General features: G+C 33.9%; 2 protein-coding genes across 2 annotated transcripts; one reads left to right on the top strand and one right to left on the bottom strand.

The window, feature by feature from the left end:
* Positions 1–619: 619 nt before the first annotated feature.
* LOC148608680 (uncharacterized) lies at positions 620–5,227 on the bottom strand. The gene is made up of 2 exons (XM_088544413.1): positions 4,908–5,227; positions 620–1,517 (listed from the first exon to the last, which is right to left on the bottom strand). Exons 1-2 carry the CDS (start codon positions 4,986–4,988, stop codon positions 789–791), a joined length of 810 nt encoding a protein of 269 aa, XP_088400539.1. The 5' UTR covers positions 4,989–5,227; the 3' UTR covers positions 620–788.
* Positions 5,228–9,279: 4,052 nt separating this feature from the next.
* Positions 9,280–19,187, top strand: LOC148608681 (uncharacterized). The gene is made up of 3 exons (XM_088544412.1): positions 9,280–9,431; positions 13,727–15,537; positions 18,520–19,187. Exons 2-3 carry the CDS (start codon positions 13,752–13,754, stop codon positions 18,849–18,851), a joined length of 2,118 nt encoding a protein of 705 aa, XP_088400538.1. The 5' UTR covers positions 9,280–9,431; positions 13,727–13,751; the 3' UTR covers positions 18,852–19,187.
* The last annotated feature ends 1,472 nt before the right edge of the window (positions 19,188–20,659 follow it).

The raw sequence follows: 20,659 nt of genomic DNA on the forward strand, positions 1-20,659 counted from the left end.
GTATGTCTTTGTGGTTTTGTGGATCGGTCAAGTTTTTGTGATTCATAAAAATTAATAAAATTTCTTATTATTTTTATACTTGAGAAAGTTAGGAACATTTTTGGTAATGACCTACAATACAGATATAAGAACGCTGTTAAACTTGTTTCAATCTCAAGGAACCTTGTGGCATTAATAGATCCAGATTTGAAGGCAATTAATAGTAAAGTCAAATAAGTAGCCTATAAGTCTGATTACAAACAAAACAAAAAGTTGTTTTTTTAAACTACGTTCTGTTTTACTAATTATGTGGAGGATAGGAAATTTTAGAATTCTATAAAGCGAGATCATTTTAATCCCAACCTCGGTAAGAAAATGCGTGCTGCCAGAAGATGCTGTTGCTTTAAATAGCTTTCACCCAACATTGTATGTTGTACACTCCATATTCCGTAATTGTAATTTTTTTCGCGGGTACTTAATTTCGCGATTATTAGTCAATGAACATATTCGCGGATACTATTTTTCGTGGAAATCGTAGTTTTTGCGTATATAATAATGGCAGAAATTCTCATGGATAGTGCATGATTGAGAAATTCGTGAACATAAGTACAATTACAATACTTGTAAACTTATTTTTTTCTAATGCAGTGAAATATGTACGACGATTTTTTTACTAATTTTGTTTCAGAAAGAACATTTTTAAAACTCATAAAAGTTTGCCTAATAAGATAATTAATGTTATGATAATAATTCATTCCGTCTTCTTACGTCACCTTGGAAGTCGCGCAGTAACTTACTCTTATGTCCAGTTATTGCCATTCAAACGTAAACAATATATTGATAATGTTATATAACATCAATGGTTTATGTGTATATTGGTTCGTGTCAGGGTCAAGGTATGAAGGGTGAAATGATTCATTGGAGAACTTATATCCATCTTTGGATAAGTCGTGCACAAAACACCCATGAACGTTAATAGCGTGGTCATAATTTTTAGCCTTCACGGAAACAAACTGTTTATACACTAAAGGATTTCTCTGTTGGCATTTTTTAAATTGTTTTTCATAGTCTTGGAAAGTGACATCTTCCTCTATGACAATTTCCATGAGGACTTTACCAGACGGAATGGAACCTCTGTCCAGATGAACATGACATGCGATAGCTACCATGTGTTCTTTCACTTTACAGTAATCGTCAATATTTTTCCTGACTGGATCCCAGACTACGTAATCAGCAAATAAACACTTGTACAGTTTTAGACGTTTTTCTAACTGTCCAATTCCATAAAATATCGCTTCTTTCATTACTTCCTGTGCTACGTCAGATGGAGGAATGCATTCATCGTCTCTCAGATAATTCAAGATATGCCCGAAATGACTTCCGTCTCTATCAATAAAGTAGTTATTGTCTTTATCTTTCTGTAGTGGAAATCTTCCACTGAACATCGCCCCAAGCAAAGTGTCCGGGTATTTCCGAAGGGTAGCGAGTCGAGTAGAGAAAAGTCGTCCACCAACGTTCAAGTTAATTATGTTAGGAAACTAAAAGAAAAAAAAAGCAATATAACAGCTCAGAACAATGCAATCTTTGCGTAAATCTAATTTTAAAAAGACAAGCGAGATAAATATAATTTCATAATTCAAGGAAAATTGTGTGTTCTCTTTTGTTTAGTTTGGTCATTGGTTTCCTGCTTTGTTTTCTCACAGGCCCTTGGTACTCCACCAATGCTAGAGGTTGTCTGGCAAGCTGTTTTCTGACTTGGTGCCATCCTAACCTCTAGCATCTGACACGTTGAAGGCCACCGCAAATGTGAATTACCTTAACATGTGTTTTAAAACATTTTAAGTCTTTTATTTACATAAAAAATTTAACCTACAGGAAATCGAGCGATAAAAATCCTACACATTTGTTAAATACCTAGAAAACATTTGTAATGAAGACAGTTGTCAAAATGACCACCAATTTTGAATTAGGTCATTAATTATACGGAATACAATATATTTTTGACAAACGAACTTAAGTTGGTTAAGGCAATTCGTTGGTTAATTTGATATGTTCGTTTATGGCAAATTTTGAAATTCGTAATTTTATCAACCGGAATTACGCACTCAAAAAGTTTAAAATCAAATATGAAATTCATTTTATCTGCATTTACAAAGGATTTCCAGGATTGCTGGATTTTCTCATCAGGTAGGTCATTTGTTTTTTCTTCAGTTTAGTCACCTTCTAACGTATTATGGTAAAGAAACTGTATAAAACGTTTTAAATGGTAAATAGTTAACTTTAGTTCTGCCGATTTCAAAGAACGGCGGAACGAGCGTTATTGCAATGTGGCGCTCGGAAGTAAGAGGTTAGGGTATGGAGGAGCGGAATTCCAACCTCTTACATTGTAGGAGTAAGGCCCTTGGGACTAGGATTTTTTTTAAAATAAAAATACATGAACAAATTCTGTTCCCAAGAGACTGCGGTTTTTCTTTTTATTTTTAATTGTGCCATTGACTAATATGATGCATTTAAATAAGCGTTTTTCTACAATTCGTTCTGTCAGATTGTATTATATTAATGCCCCGAATTAAGTTCTTTTTGATAATTTTTGCATTGAAAAAATCTATTGACATATTTTTTCATATACATTTCAGATATATGAAAGGAGGACCAATGTTGGCCGTCCCTTGTTAGAAAATGATTTCTTTTCATTTATGCAATAAATGAAAATACCCAGAGAGCAATGTAGTTCAACGAACTACAAACCAGGCTCGTTTTTAAACATTGAATTATGAAAAAATCGATATGAAGCACATATTTTCCCTATTTGTTTTGAGGAAAAACAGGTTGTATACAACACGCGACTCCGCCATCGATTAGTATTGTGAAAACCTGCCTAATTATTAGAAAGACTAATTAAATAATATGCACTAGTTATCCTTCAACATTATTACATAATACAAAAATATGTCATTGTTAGAATAAGGTTGTGTAATATATTAACTATAGTTCACATTTACATGACTTAGTAAAGGAATGGACCCGCCATTCGGAACAAGTAAAGGTATGGGCCTGCCATTCGGAACAATTAAAGTAGTCATTCATCATCCATCAAATAGAATTAAACATGTAACGTTAACGACATCTAGAAAGCGCACACTTAGATCGTCTCCGTAAAACTTTTTTTCTAAAACTGTTTTATGTAAAATTTGCTTTGTAAAAGAAACCATTCATCAGATAGTCAATTCATTTGTTAGGAAGCACGAGTATGATTAAGTGGATTATAAGTCTATTCATTTATATATCTTTAAAGGGAAATAGTTATTTTATTGTTATCAATTTATCATATTAACACATTCATTTTATATAAAGTATAATTTATAAAAGTTACTAATATATTTAAAAAACAAACAACTTTTATTTTGAAACTTGATGAATTTCTTGTAGCAATTCATTCGAAGGAAAATAATTTTGTACAAGACTGGAACGCCAAGATGACATATCATCCACCATTCCATTATAACAGCGTATTAGTGTGAGGTGTGAGACAGAACAAAGAAAGACTCTGTGATATTGCATCGAGGGAAGGGGTTGCTACTTGTTTTTACCTAGGCCTGGTGACCTTGAAGAAAGTCACGTGAAATTATTAATTTCTTCCTTTTGTTTTATCTAAACATACAATCTTCAAATTCTTGGTTGATATAACAATTTATCATGTGCTTCGTGAAAACAAACTTTTTGAAACAACATGTTTCTAAAGATTTATGATGTAAAACCCATGCATTGTAAGTGTATAAAAGTCCTTCGTGGGTATATTTCATGCTTATCTCCCTTACCATGAGTCTTCGACAATATATACCCTCACCCTTTTAAGTATCAATCAATGTTAACCAAGGTTTTCCAACTTATTAATAAATTCACTTTTACTTTTTGTTGAAAAAACTCTCGTCTGACAAGTAACCCAATAACATATGAACTGTTCGCCCTAACGAGGCACCTGTCGTTACTCCCGCAGTTTTAGTGAGATTCTCCTGCTGCTCGTTTCTGAGAGTATAGCACAGATAAATTGGATTGTGTGGCATTTCCTTCATATATTTTCTTTTTGGTGTCAACTTCCGTACGGATTGCCCCTCTTGACTTCAGTAATGGAAGTGATATAGCTAGACATTTCTCGGTGCAATTGCTTAATATACAATATCAGGTACAATTTAGGTAAGATTTTATAAATATGTGTGATGTACACATACAGATCATTGTGTATTGTAATTCTGTAATTCAATGAAATATTTACTATAGGCTTACGAACGTAAGCTACATACGATCACAATTCAGATTTATTTCAACACCGTTTTCAACCCTTACTCTAAGGTGAACTCATAAAATACTAATCATAATGATTTACAGTATATAAAACGGTTATTGAATAAAATTATAAAAATCTTAAGGCTTGTCAAGTATCATTGTATATTTTTGTCTAGAAAGAATTGACGTTTTACACCTCGCAAGATTGCGGTTCAGGATAATCCATGACTGCTGCCGTTTCCTTTTTCCATCAATAGTCTGCGTGAACAAACTAACATCTTTTTTTCATAACTTCATAACACACATAATAAGTTTCATACAGAAGAATTGCAGTTTAAATTTCACATTCAAAATCTTACGGTGCGTGTTTCTTTATGGGTTATGCTCATGCTTTATATATTTACCACTTAATTACTTTATCCGTCCAGGTGCGGATCCAGATACTTTGAAAAGGAGGGGTGTCAGATAGGCTTCCTTAGAAAAAGAGGGTACTAGGGCATTATTTGTCTTTTTTCAATTTCACACATGAAAATTACAATTTTTCCAATGAAAAGGAGGGGTGCGAACCCCTTACATACACCCCCGGGTCCGCTACTGTTCGACTTTAGTCATCATAAATACTAACTTAGTAAGGGAAAACTTACCTGTTCATCCATATTTCCAGTTATTTTTCTGTTTGGTTGTCTCCCTTCTAACCAACTCAATGAACAATGTGACTTTATCATAAACCAAAGTAGATAACATTGTACTCCTATGAATGGGCTGTTGCTTAATGTAATTATTATACATTTAAACTGTAGCGTAAATATGTATACGATTAAGTTAGTTCATGGTTTTTCATGATATGTTTTATACTCCGTATGGAGAGTCTACAAATTTCATGTGTATTTACTAGCATTGGAGTGATAAAGAATATAACATTATTTAGTAAATGAGTACGATAAAGCACTTTGAAAAAAAACGTATCAGAATAAATAAATATTATGCGAATATTGATAAGAATTAAAGAGCACTGATAAGAAATTTACCAGAGTAAATATTCACTACTGACCTAATGAAGTATTGTGAATAACGTAGTGTGAATAATATTTAAAAAGGCAAAACAATAAAAGTTAAACAAAACAAAATTGTGCCAGAAATTTAAAAAAAATATATACAAAAAAAAATACAAAATCACAAAACAAAACAAAAACCTGTATGGTCCCTTTATTTTATATACATTAGGTAATGTAACGAATTAAATATTCAAAGGGGAAAGTTAATGGTCATCTGTTTCTTTTTACTATATAATTAAATAAATACAATAGATAAGGGAATTATCAGTTACATTTACTTCGGCAGATCTTATATATTGTAAATGCACTTAACACGCATAACACTGAATAGATCTGGGTCCTCGGGTGACAAGTCGTAGAATCTATCAGAGTTGAACGAGGGAATGTTCAGGGCTATAGTAGTATCGTTCATGTTGAGTAACATCACACTAAATTCAATGGGTCCGATGTTCACTATTTCGCACTGGTCAGAGTTCGTCTCGCAGTAGCGACACAGATGAATATGATACTAAAATGTGAATAATGAGATCAGGATAAAAATATCCACACTTTTGGCACGGTACTTCGAGGTTTATGTCTGAAGGTTTTACCTGACAACACAGGGATACGACATACTTGCACTATGTTGTTAAATGTTCATGCTGATTAGGTACACGACTAACACGTGTGGTTCAAGGCTATTATGAATAGCTTTGAAATACAAAGAGCCATAGTTTGAATCATTGCGTACATTAGGGTTCTGCATCTCACATGAGACAACTGCATCTTTAACGGTTTTTTTTCTACTGAGGTTTCGATGGAAAGCAACAAAGAGTCATAGTTTGAATCATGGCGTTCATTCAGGTTCTGCTTCTCACGTGAGACAACTGCATCATTAACGATTTTTTTCCATTGAGGTTTCGATTGAAAGCTGCTTTGTCTTACAAGATCGCATCAGGCTATATTTACGCAAGAGTCTTCAAAAATGTCAGCTATGAAGAAGTGCAGTGACGTCGCACAAATGTTAAGACACAGTAACAATATTGTAAGAAAAATTTGCCTGGGCAAAGATCATGAATGAAATTTACTAAGTCTACCAAGTAACATGAGCTTTTTCTTGTCTATGACACAATAGATGTCCATCTAGGAAGGGAATTACATGCAGTAGTTCTTGTTCGTTTTGGAAGTACTTGCAGACATAACGGTGAGCATATTCAAATAGTAACAGTTCATTTTTAGACAAATTCCACAGGTATCACCCATACAGAGCTTTTGCGTAAGAGAGCTGAGTGATTATCTTGCTACATGTATATATTTATTACATCTTTCACACACACATAGGCAGGGGCGTAGCGTTTGTTACGGCAGGTACTCCTGGAGCAGTACCAATATTTTTGTTGATACGTCATGCAGTGCCTAAAATTTTTGTCAAAAATATATAAAAGCAGGGTTTTTTTACTCGATAACTTATTAAAACAAGCTCAAACATATTTGTTTGTTTACCCTACAGTACAGAGATTTGGGTGCTGCGCTTCCGACTGGTCATTTTCCATCAGTATTCATATTGTTCCCTGCGATAACAAACCTATGATTCTTGCTATCATACATGTATGTATCTAATACAACGTTTTCTTGCTTCATCTTTCGTGGACTGAGTTTTTTGCTATTTCGTTTAGCTATTTGTTAAAATCATAAACAACAAAAAGATATTTTGATAGTCACTTAAACCTAAAGTTGAATTGACAAATTTTAAAAACGTAAAATTTGATAAACAGATAAAAATTACTGTGCTTTAGAAGGAAACCTTGCCTTGTATTGATCATAATATATCATTGTTGCTACTACAAAGTGTGTGTTCTTGAAGACCTGTTTAGTCTTAAAGTGTCACTGTTGATGTTTTAATCACCTGATATCATCTGATTTATTCTTTATTTTATTGTTATATTGCAACCTTTGACATCATGATTAACTAGAAACGATATAAAACAGAGGAGACAGACTGTCTAGCCAATAGTGAATCATCCCCCTTCATTTGGTCCGTTGTGAAGCTGTCTTCGGATACATGTAGTATTATCTCCCTTCATTTGGTTCTACGTGAAGCTGTCCAGATAATATGGACCCCCTTTATTTGGCAAGATGTGAAGCTGTCTTCGGATGCTATAGAAACCCTTAAGTTTCAAGAATTTAAATGGTCAGGCATTTAATTTGTTTTTGATTCTAACTATTTGTATGTTAAGAGAAATTGAATGGTGAATCTGAAGAATTAAGTTAGAGACCAATTGTTCTCATATACCATACTATCGAGTCTATATTAGTTATAATTCTAGTTCGCAATCCCGCATGGAAAGAGTTAATATTGCATACGATGAAGATAAAACTTTTTTGTAGGTTTAAACTGGTCTAGAGCTGACTCCGACTTTTTTTAACTGATTTTTAAATATTTTAGTTGAGTTGTATTTTTGTCCACAGTGAGGCAGTGTTGTGATTATGCCAGAGTACTGTAACCCCACCGCATTTTTTACGCCTGTCTTAAGTCGGGAATTTTAGGTCTCTGCATGCGATATGTCTTGTTTTGTTTTCACTTTTACATTTCTTCTTTGTTGCTGAAGTCTATAGGGGCAACTCTTGTGCTGCACCTCTGTATAATCAGCTGCAATCTACCTTGTGGTGTGAGGGATCCCTCTTCATTCATTGAAGACCCATGGATGGCCTTGAGCAGGTGTTTTTCCGCCCGTTGGGGTTGTTGTTTTCATATGTTATATATGTATGAACTGCCCCGCACTACCATACATCGTGTATTGTTACAGCCCTAGATTAATCCAACGAGGAGGAATGACCCGGCCAGCGAAAGCTACATTTTAATAGCTTACCTGGCCAAGTGGTCTAGGGCGCTGGATTTTGCGCAGGCGGTGTTGCCATAGATATCACAGCGGTACGAGTTCGAGTCCCGCGTAGGAAACGATAAAAAAATTGCTTCGCAAATTTGACAGTCTAACATCGTAGTGAATTTTTCAGACCGTTCTATGCTTACGTTATCTTTCTTGCCTCAATTTGATCCGATGGAGCAGTGTAGTGAATAGTGTCGTCACATTCTAAGACATTTATATTAACGCCTTCAGACATCGATACCAATTATTCGATGCATTAACAAATGTGTTAATATTGTTTATGTTCCTTTTCGTAAAATGACGAATAAAACAAAACAAACGCAAATGAATTATTTACAACATAACCCCTACGAATCGTTTATATAAATTCCTTTTGACACTATACCAAATATAAGATAGGTAAAGCACAATATTACAAATTTAATACTTCTGAGCAGGTTTCAATTGTTATACAAAATATTCTGTTTTGTCTCACATAATGTAACAGACGAGTCAATAAATACTTCTGTATGCTCTCAAAACTTTAAAGAATGAAATAGCAATAATAATCTTTGTATTTAATTTTTTTTTTAATAATTTTAATTTCTTGTTTGAACAATGGCGGATTCGGAGATTCCACGGATTCGTCCGACTCCTTACACTTTTAATGAAAAAAAAGTTTCAATGCAAAATTGAAGCAAAATGAGCAAATGGTAGTCTCTTGTCTCGCCCCTGTATGAAATGTAAATTGAACGTGTCATACGTTACTAGACCATAGTTCATGTTAAATATGATTAGAGTATAAATTATCCTCCCAGAACCCCATTAATTGTCATCTGTTTAAACAAAGCGTTGTCTCTGTACACGTATGTTGACTTGATTATAATGAACCAACGCAGTAGTTCTGATTGCATGACCATTGTATCTAAATAATGAATATATTATTTATTTCTTTTATTCATAAACTAATCTTGAACAAACATCCAAAACTTGATACGGAAACAAAGTTAAATAGAGTTTATTCTATATACTGTTCAGATACATAGGGAGACCTATTGTGTAAGTTAATGATATTGCTGCCTATTTTACGATAATTACTTGTCTTATCAGATGTAGAATATTGTAAGGATTTTTTTGTTGGGTTTGTTTAAACTTATTATGTACCATAATTAATATCATAGTGTTTCGGTACATAGTTAATACTTACCTACTTCACGCAAACTTTAACTGAAGAATGGCAAGCTGGCAAGTAAAGATGAAACAAATTGTAAGTACTTCATTACTTTAACTGTTATATGCTGCTGATTAAGACATTGGTGATGCATTCTTTAAGGTGGCGCTACAGATGCAAAATTTTAACATAAATATGTTTAATATGCCTGAAAAACGCAGGAAAACATTTTTAAAAATATATTAATGTAGTCAATAAATCTAGAAAACAACCGAATGGTTATCTGAATTTAATTTGAAGCATCTGTGACATAAGGGTTTTTTAACTACTCTTACGAGTCTCGCATGGACGGCATTTTTTTGTATAAAATTGTTTGATACATTGGTGCACAAATTTATTTCGAAATACATTACGTCAGTAAAACTTGATATGTTTAAAATAAATACTCCCTCTAATATTAAATCCTAAATACTCGTACTTTCATTTAGTATTTAGTATGGTACAAGAATTACTCGATCCCAAGAATTGGTCGCCTCATTCTGCACGGCAACCTGTACTCTCCTAATCCTAGGTTTGCCCCTGTCATGCACACAAGTTTTATGCATGTCCAAATGTATCGTTTTCATAACATATTTTGTATTAATTAATTTAGGAAAATGAAATTTCAAAGAAATTGGTTCGACTTGTGGTTTTGGAACAGTAAAGTATTTGATTCTGAGAAATTTTGTGTTTGTATTACAAACTTGTTTGAGATTGTCTACTCCTTTTTGCCTGATAGAATTCCTGAAAATGACAAAGTTGTCAATTCTGTTCAGAAGTCATATGTATGATCATTAGGAATCTTACACTATAGACATAAGAATTGAACTGTCCTTTAGTGACTCATTTATTCCTGTTCAGAGTGGAAGTCACGCAATGCACTGGAATGAGTCCAAATATTTCAAAGTTTTTCATTGAGATTTTATCTAATACTTCTTATTATTGAAAAAGTTTCTAAATATTACTATTAAGTTAAAGGTCAACTATCTTACAGTTGTTGTTTGTTTATTAGTATTTGGGTACGTGTATTTTTAGTGGTTTATTGATAATTCCTAATTTCAGAATTTATAACAAAACTAAGGGCTTCATCAAATACAAATATTCAATTGTAAAAAAAAAAATAAAAGTTTAACAGGCAGAAATTAAATGAATATGTCTCTTGAAAAGAAAATTTTAACGAAAGACTTTAGTTACCAATCCAAGAAAGACAACTCAAGTCATCTGTTAGTTAAAGCGTTAACCTCAAGCTTCATTTCTAATTACTCATAACAGAAGATATAAAGTGTTTTTTGTTGACAACATATGTGCATAGATTACACTGTACAGGTTGTCATATCGTACTGGTACACAAGTAACCCAAACTGCTTCATTTTTTTTTAAGATTAAATCATTGACACCTGTTTGAAAAGACCTGAGAAAAATAAATGGGAAATTACTTTAACTTCCGTGCTCTAAACAAGTAAACCAAAACATAGACGGTAAACAAGGCGATTATAAAAGGCACAAATAAAAATAGGCAAGCAGAACGGACAACATAGGCGGTAAACAAGGCGATTATAAAAGACACAAACAGGCGAGCACAACGTACCACATAGACGGTAAACAAGGTGATTATAAAAGGCACAAACAGGCAAGCAGCACGGACAACATATACGATAAACAAGGCGATTATAAAAGGTACAAACAGGCAAGCAGAACGGACAACATACACAATAAACAAGGCGATTATAAAAGGTACAAAACAGGCAAGCAGAACGGACACCAATATAACAAGGGTGAAGGCAAGTGGTTCGGAATATAGATCAGATTTTGCTTTTACTGGACATCGGCCGTGCTGCCCACTGAGTGTCAAACCGGTGTAGTAGGAAGAATCGTCGTTTTAGAAACGGTAAATTAGACCAACCTCACGACGCAAAAAAAATAAATGCCGTTGCGCTTTTCACAAAGGCGAAACCATTCAATAAAATCGCAATATACATTATAAACGGTTAATAATCAGGTAATAATCCTATATTCTACATAACAACACCTAGATGAGCTGTCCCGTACTACCATATATCATGTATCAAGTTACAGCCCTAGATTGCAGCTACGAGGGGGAATGACCCGGCCAGCGAAAGCTGTTTTATAGACTAGCTGGCCGAGTGGTCTAGGGCGTCGGACTTAATGCTAACAGTCACACGACCGAAAAAAATTCTGAATTTTTTTATTACCATCTCCGACCCCTTGTTCAAAAGCTCCCGTCAAATTTAAAAGACGCCACGGTCTATCTGAGGAAAATGGAATCAATTAATCCTTTACCTCCCGACATACTTCGTCTCCTTTGATGTCATTTCACTCTATACTAATATCCCACATGATGACGGTATAGAAGCTTGCAGAGGAGCTTGGGAATCACGAGATATTTTGGCCCCCCTATTGACTGCCTAGTAAATTCACTCACTTTAGTTTTGAAGTGTAACAACTTCACTTTCAACGACGAACACTACCTCCAAATCAATGGTACAGCTATGGGAACGAAAATGGCTCCTTCGTATGCTAACATCTTCATGGATAAATTAGAAAATCAAATAATTTCACTACGGTGAATGGTTCATTTGTTTGTTCAGAAGATTTCACCCTATAATGAAGGGTCCATTTGTTAGTTAGGAGGTTTATCCTATAGTTAAGTGTCCATTTGTAGGTTCAGGAGGTTTCAACCTATAGTGAAGGGTCCATTTGTTAGTTAGGAGGTTTCATCCCATAGTGAAGGTTCCATGTGTTGGTTCATGACGTTACACCCTTCAGTGGAGGTTCCATTTGTTGGTTAAGAAGGTTACATCCTATAGAGAAGGGTAATTTGTTTTTGGTTCTGGAGGTTTCACCGTATAGTCAAGGGTCCATTTGTTGGTTTCAGTATGTTTCACCATATATTGTTGGTTCAGGACGTTACACTCTGTGTTGAAGGTTCCATTTGTTGGTTCAGGATGTTACACCCTGTGTTGAAGGTTCCATTTGTTGGTTCAGGATATTACACCCTGTGTTGAAGGTTCCATTTGTTGGTTCAGGATGTTACACCCTATATTGAAGGTTCCATTTTTTTGTTTTAAGAGGTTACACCCTATATTGAAGGTCCCATATTTTTGTTTCAAGAGGTTACACCCTATATTGAAGGTCCCATTTTTTTGTTTCAAGAGGTTACACCCTATAACGAAAGTTGCATTTGTTGATTTAGTGTTTTACTCTATAGTGAATGTTCTATTTGTTGGTTCTAATGTTCTACTGTAGACTGATGGTTAAATTGTTGAAACAAAAATACTGAAAAGCAAATGTTTCGCCTGTTAATCAAATACGACCGAAAAGAATATTTTTGGTCATATAAAATGCCATTGAAGAGGTACTCAATGGTACGAAGAGGTCATGATTTATAGGGATGTATTACTCAACAAAAGAAAGGCTACAATTAAGATAAATTTATCAATTTGATAAAAGACCAATGGAAGCATTCTTCTTTCAGTTTAAAAAATTCATCCTGAATTGGTGATATTTAACCTCTGATAAAGTATTGACTTTAATCTGCTTTTGAAAATTTACTTGTAATTGACAAAGTACATTTAAGGTATTATACGAATCCATGCTATCAAATTCAGAACTTGACTTCTTATATAATGTATATTATACTATAAAAAGTAAGTTTTACCAACATTGCATTGGAAGATTGTACCATATGAATTAAAAATCATTTTGATATTCCCATTGAAGTAACGCATCTTTGTGATGCGTAATACCACTTTGTATAAATAGCAGAAATTAATCTTTGATAAATAACCATATTGACATTCAATTCAAATTAACGGTTTTTACAAAGAATTTAATTTTGATTTTTCAATTATGGTTTCTGAAAGTGTTTTCCACCCCTCGCTCTTTTGATAAAAAGGTAGTTCAAAATTATATATTTACATACATTTAATTTTCAGAGGGTTGGTATATTCTATCAGAATCTCTCGTGTTGAAATATTGACCTTTAAACTTGTATATTTTCACACAAATCTTTTAAAGGCCGACTAATCCATTACTTGTATATTTGGCAAACATTTCCACACTTTAAGTGATTGTAAAAAGATTAAATCACTTTGAAAAGAATGATAAAATGTTCTGCATGCCTGTTTTAACACCATGTATATACCATAGTCATATTTCTGTTGGACATCTTACAATTTTTTGTCCTCCATTATTTTACAGATCAATACGATCTCAAGATCCGAACACAAATAGGGTGAATGCTCACATTAAAATCAATTTTGATAAGACCTAAGAACAGCAATTATTCAAATAAATTTTATACCTACTTATTATGTGTTTTTCTTCTTCAGGTAATATGTAAAGAATTTCAAATACATGTCGTCTGCTAAAAAATCACGTGATCCTCCTAATCCGGGCAACGAGCCAACGGATGAATTGGGATATCCAGCATTAGTACAGTACACGTTCATTCCGAATGACACAGAGAGTTCGGAAATACTCGTCTCAGAAGGTGATATTGTCCAGTTAGTGTATAAAGTTGGTGGTTGGGTTTTTGTGAGAACATACGAAGGGAAAGTTGGATATATTCCATTTTCGTTTTGTAAGGAATTGGAAAGTTCTAAGGAGGTTGGTTTGACATATGGTGATTCTGGAGTAAAGGAGAAAACTGTCTTTATCAATTCTGTACAAAACAAACTCGGTATTCCAAAAAAGAACCAAAGGCAAGAAAACGGGTTGCTGGAAAGACAGCTACTGAAGCAGCAGGTAAAACAGAGCAAAAGGGTTCACTTTGCTGACCTACCGAAGAACAGAAATTCGTGTGACGTCTGCCGGAACTTTTTAACAAGCTTTACAAATTGTGACCAAAATTTTACTATTAGTGAAAAGAAACTTAAATTAAAACCTCATAAGCTACTTAAACTGTTACAGACAATTTCTAAAGACGGTTTCGTAAACTTTGGCAATTCGAAGTCTTCGAACAATGCCCAATCAAATTTCGGTCAAATCTCTAATAATCGCATTAACAGGAGGGTAAACAGTGGCTCTGAATTTCCCATAAAGTTTGGTAATTTATGTAATCAGTGTGATGTTTTAAAGGAAATATTTCAAAACACAAACAGATATTCCATGTCGGATATATACTCTACGATTCGCAATTTGCATCAGCATGCTGTGACGGACTCGGACTCCGACAATGATGACGTTAGCGAAGAAAGTGAAGTTGTTGTTACGGGACCGAGTCAAAATGGAACCCACGTCACCCAAACGGGTGAAAAGATTCCTAAAAGATCGTCTTCATTGAGAGATACAGATTTAAAACAAAAAATAGAAGTTGTTCGGAATAATTCTTTCAGTGGGACTACGGGAAATGAACGATGTGACTATATTGATAATAGACCATCGTCGGAATATGCCGATCGGCAAATGAATCACCCGAACGGAACTATTAATGGTATGGTCAATCGTTCGACTGAAAATCATGTTTTAAAAGACCACAAAGTGAATAATTTTTTCTCAGAACATCGTCAGGTTGTAGCACCGCCATTGACAAATGGTTTCGACGAAGATATCACAGATTTCCGGTCAGCAGAATATCGACCTCCTTTGATTAACAAATGGCGACCTGCGAACAACCACGACTCATTGTCGTCTGAGGCTCTAAGAGAGAGGCCTCCCGGTATTGTTAGGGAACAGACATTTGAATATGAAAGCATGAAAACTCGGCAAAAGGAAGTGAACTTTAACGATCCAAAAAAAGTTAATTTGAATTTGACTTCAAACAATCTGAAAAACGCAAATCATAATGAACAAATTCGAAGTTTTACAATAGACAGTCGACGGAAACCATTTGTACCGAATGGTGACTTTTCTTTGGACGATGGGGATTCAATGTCAGAAAGAACTCCCAATGGATACAAAGAAGGGGTGATAACTAAGTGCTTTACAACATATGGACAGAGTGGGAAATCATTAACATTAGATCGACATTCTAAACATTCTAGTCAAAACTTTGATAAATTAGACCTTAACCATAAAAGTGCTTATCGAGACAGCGATAGTAGCAAACAGAATGACGCTGATAGCGGCATTGATCGGCGGAAAGTTGTAGCCAGAAAAGTTAATCCCTTGATGTCATCAAGAAATCTGATGACTGCAAGTGGTAAGTCAAAACTTAAACTCTTAATCACTACGCGTTGACAGATTCAAATGATCACGCAATTAAGTATAAGGGTTTGTAAACTGTTAAGACAAGGCGTAACGATTTAAGGATCTGGTACTGCTGTAAACAATAACGTGAACGGAACGTTCTGCACTGTTTAATACAGGTAATTACTACCATGTAGGCATGAAGAGTATTTTTTATAACAAATATACGGTATTACCGAACTGATAAACTCTATAGGCAATAATCAAAGGAAAAAGTCAGAAAGGAAAATCCATATAACAAATGGCCAAGTTAAAGCCGGAAAACTTCACAATAGTCCTGACTTGGTTCCGATTGAATTGTATTTCACTATATAGAACAAACGGTTCACACACAGGCTCTTGTGTGGAGAGATAATTGACCGATCGATGGGCAACGACGATCCCTCTAAAGTGATTTTCTTTCCTAGCAGGATTGCCATTGACCATCGATCTCACAATTACCTATGCTCATATAGTTTTATGAGTTTCATGCTGAGGAAGTATATCAGTTATCCGAAATATTCAGTTTAAATCTTCTGGTGATGTTAAATATATTTAGACGTTTATTTAATTTATTGTTATGTTTCACATCGTTTTTAACAATTGGTATGTAGAACACCTAATTCATTATTTGATGTTTAAATTGGCATCCGATGAATATCTGACACCATAAGGGTCCTTAATAATCAGGACTCAAATACTCAAATTGTATGTAAAAAAAAACAGAATATATGTACCAATTTTCTCGTTGATTGTTGAAAAATTTATCGTGTGATTTCGTACACAATTAAAGACCTTTATGATCGTTTCTGCTTTCGAATATTGCATTATTTCGTTTGAAACACCGGTGTATAAGTTTACACCAAGTCTTAAGAAAAACTGCATCAAGTTCCGTCTCCATAGTCAAACTGGGGGATTTTAATCCCTAACCAAGTCTCGTAATTCAATTTTTTCGAGCGGACGAATTTAATAATCCACTAATAGTCTTACAGAGAGCCGAGTCTAGCTTTGTTTTGTTTTGTTTTCTTTGGGAAGTGGGATTGGGTGGGTTTTTGCTTGTTTGTTTTGTTCTGTTTTTAATTTTTTAATATCTTTACAATTCAACATATATGAAGTATTCAATTTAAAAAAAAAAAAAAAGTGAGAACAATGCGCATCAATTTCATTTTCAATATTAAGGTAGAACATACCTAATTTTTCTAGTAGATAATGTTTTCTAGTTTTTCTTGAAAATGACCTTGAATGAAAGTACTTCAGAATTTTAATTTAAAAACATACGTTACCGAACTTGATTTCGAGATAACTGAACCTTAAAAAAGACATTTTTTTCAACATTTTATATGGAGTCTGTAGGGAATTTTCACTATTTCACGTACTATTAAAAAATGGTATGGTGGATAAGATTTTCTATAAATTTATGTAAAGAACAATTAACTGACATTCTTTCATAATTCAAAATGAAAATAAGGGGTAATGGAACTTTGTTTCTTGTAATATTAAAAAAAAAGCTAGAACTCCCATTACATTTCTATCGAACATTTTCCCGCCAATTATCTCCCAATGAAAAAGGCTTTTTACACTTCATGTTTGTAAGTTCACCGTACAAATTTTTATGTAAAACATTCTTTTAAAATATCTTGATCATATTATTTTTACATCTTTTAAACAAAAGGAGTTGATTGAAAATATATATGTCCGTATGATTTTGCAAGATGACAGAAAAGAATTCTCCGTCTAATAGGTATTATCTACCTTAATGTAACAAAGCTGTTAATTTCATATGCAGACATTTTGAACGTCAAAACAAATCTATATTTTCTATCCTTTCTTGACATTTTAGTGGGTCTAAAACTTGACCTTTTAGGGGTCAAAAACGGGAAACGGTTTGTTGCATGTACAAGTACCAAAGAATAGATAATTTTAAGGTATAAAACTTTTGTCTGTCATCTTCGTATTACAAACATCATACCGCATGGTATACCATAATATCATTTTGGTAATGAGACTGTTAATTTTTATTTAAGATAAACCTGTAAGTTTCATTTACATTTAAGAGTACGACAGCATGACCTTCCAATCCAGGATTCACATGAGTTTCAGGTTAAATCCGTCATAAAAATTATGGTTCGTTTAAATGAAAGTCATGTAAAAATCATATTAATACATGTAAGTAGAATATGACTGTAAACTATATACATGTATATGTTGTAGTCAAGTTGTAAATATTTTTTATATGGGGAGTTTTCTACTGAGAGGTGGCCCTGAATGACAAATGACAAGGCAAAATATTTATGATCAATATTTGCGTATCTAATAAGACTCTTGAAAAACCTAAAGTAAACTTTACAATGTTTTGATTTTCGATTCATCCAACATTTTAAGCAATATAGTCAGTGGAAACTAATTACACGAAGTATTTTGTCACCACCTAAAAATTATGAACTATTTACAGGATGTGTAACTTTAGAGTCTGTAGATGGATTGTTTATTAGGGAGCAAACATATGGGTTTTACAGAAAGACTAGTTTTATGAACGATCTGGTTTTATCATTTTTTTAGTTTTTCTCGTTATTTTTATATTGTCAATTAATGATAAGTATCACCGACATAAAACAAAACTTACATTTTTTTTTGAGAATTTAATTCATTTACTTTTTTCCTTAAAGTTTCAATGAGGTTGCAGTGTTACATAAATATGTACTCCATCTGAATCATCCTGTCGTCAACATAAACAAAAGTGGAACTTGGTTTTGCTTGAAAACAAAAAAGAACACTACTACGACAATGCTAGTCCTTCATTCGTTCATACAGCTCATATTTTATCGTTTGGTCTAGATTTGAAGAAAATAGGACTGATTTTTTTTTAAGACGAAAGCTTAATTAACATGAAATTTGGATTCTAAAAATCGCCCATTGCTTTGGTTGCTATTAACTACAATATTTGTTTGATTGACAGGGCCTTTGATGGGAAGAAAGGACGACAGAGACATTAGGAAATCACTTCTAGAACATACAGCAATGAAAAAGACAATGAGTAACTCGCCGGAAACGAACACGCCACCAATGCGTGCACAGCCAATGCGTGCACAACATGACATTGCAGGTCCTACTAGTGATGCCTCGACTACCCCGGGGAGAACTGTATTAGTAAAAAAGTTTAACAAACAAATGTGGCGGCCTTCGTTGGCGGGCTCGGAGGGATCAGACCAGAGACCATTTTCTCCTTTTGGAGGTACATTACCACCATCAAAAATTGTGAAGAAAAAGGTGGTTGAAGTCTTTGTATGAAAAAGCGGTTTACTTTGTTATATGAAAATACTCGAAATGCATTTTGGGCATTAAAAGCACAGCTCTTTTGGAACCATATTTTCAAAAGCGTATTACTGAAGATTTAGAGAGATTAGTTTTCGTCAGACGGTGAATACATCAATATATCAAGCTCGCGCTCTAATTAAGTCAAAAGATTGTAAACAATATTTTGCTTTCTTGTTGTTACAATCGTGAATTACATTAAAACGTTCTGTGATAAATGAAGACATGTAGTTGCATGGAGAATTATTGCATGATGTTACATGTACTTGATCTTTACAGGTTTAAACAATATTAAATTACAAACGTGCCCAGCTTTGTTTTATTTGTCAGCTTGACAATTTTTCATTCTCAATTCATTACAACTCAATGGTAGGCTAAGATATTTTTTTCTTTTTACTTCAAATTTTAAATGGATACTTATGGATTTGCCCCACTATATGTATCTCCACTAGCATATTCTTGTCTGGCTGCATATTTAATAGTGGGAGCAAATCCATGTGATGGATATGTAACTTTTCTGTCTATAATTTTTGGCTACCTCAAAGCACCATAGTTTGTTAGAAAAGACACCATTTACTTATATCTTCTTTCCGATGCGTTTCCAGTCAATCCATTGCCATCACAGTATCCATTTTTAAAGCGAAACAGAAATTCGTCACTAAAACTTATACAAATAACGATCATAGTGTACAAAATGACTTATACCATTCCTTACAACAAATACAAATTTACATAATTACTCCATAAACTAAGTCAATATATTTTTAATGAGATAAGATCTTGAGGTCATATAACTAATGAGTATTAACAATAGTACATATGAAATGTTACTTGGACAGATAATTGATCAATGTGATTTTTGTGACTCTTTTGGAACAGGATTATGTTGCTACAAGATTGAAGTCATCACTACAGAAGTTTTATGGTCGTCATCATGAACTCGTGGATCGTTATGGTGTATCCATCTGCACCATGAAAATTGATTTATTCAACGGATCATAGTTTTCTTTTCCTCGTTTGTCTACCCCGGAATTGACTTTTTATGAGCAACTCGGTGGGTGTTTCTAGAATAGCAGAGGACGCTTACCCTACCGGTGCACCTGGTCCATGCTCCCAGTTTTTAGTGTAGTCCGAGTTGCTCATTTGCTTTTGTTACTTTGTACGTATGATTTTAGTTACTTTATGTTCTTTGTTGTGTATGTATGTTTTCTATGTCTGGTCTTTGTCCCTGGATTACATTCTTTTGATTGCCGCTATAACTTTTTTTTCATCTTCGCGAGATTATGATAAATAAATATCGAAAATCAAGAGAAATAAATAATTCATCAAACTTTCATAAAATTTTGGGTTATAGTCCGAAAAACAGGAAATCGCCCAATTTTCGTATAAATAAAGTCCCAAATTTTGGAGAGGTTAAATAGGTACCAAATTGTACAATAATCAAAAGTTTGCTCACATCAATAGAGTTAAACAATTTTTCGAAGTTTCATCAAAATTGCTGGTAGCGTTTTCAAGTTAGTGTACTTAATTTGTCTATTTCGGTTAATTTTTCACCATGTCCACATTATTCATACAGTTTACATCATGATACTTTCTGGAATTGAATGATCTCGAGAATTGTTCTGAGGGGACCCCTATGTGACTCAAGTCAGGTAGCTACATTATTGTTGCTAGACTTTTACCGGATTATACTCACCATACTCATTTGCAATATGACGGTCGAGGCTGGCGAATCAGTGCTTTACCCTGTCCGGTTCCTTTTTTTTCATGGACGTTTATATGGC

This window comes from Perna viridis, chromosome 9, assembly GCF_037379345.1.
Source record: "Perna viridis isolate PV_CMFRI_1.1 ecotype Kerala chromosome 9, ASM3737934v1, whole genome shotgun sequence".
Taxonomy (NCBI): Eukaryota; Metazoa; Mollusca; class Bivalvia; order Mytilida; family Mytilidae; genus Perna; species Perna viridis.

Excerpts from the sequence above, each read along its gene's own strand:
- LOC148608680 (XM_088544413.1), bottom strand. The coding sequence starts at position 4,988 with ATGATAAAGTCACATTGTTCATTGAGTTGGTTAGAAGGGAGACAACCA. Across the intron at positions 1,518-4,907 it reads CTGGAAATATGGATGAACAG|TTTCCTAACATAATTAACTT; the intron begins GTAAGTTTTCCC and ends TTTTTCTTTTAG.
- LOC148608681 (XM_088544412.1), top strand. The coding sequence starts at position 13,752 with ATGTCGTCTGCTAAAAAATCACGTGATCCTCCTAATCCGGGCAACGAG. Across the intron at positions 15,538-18,519 it reads AAATCTGATGACTGCAAGTG|GGCCTTTGATGGGAAGAAAG; the intron begins GTAAGTCAAAAC and ends TTTGATTGACAG.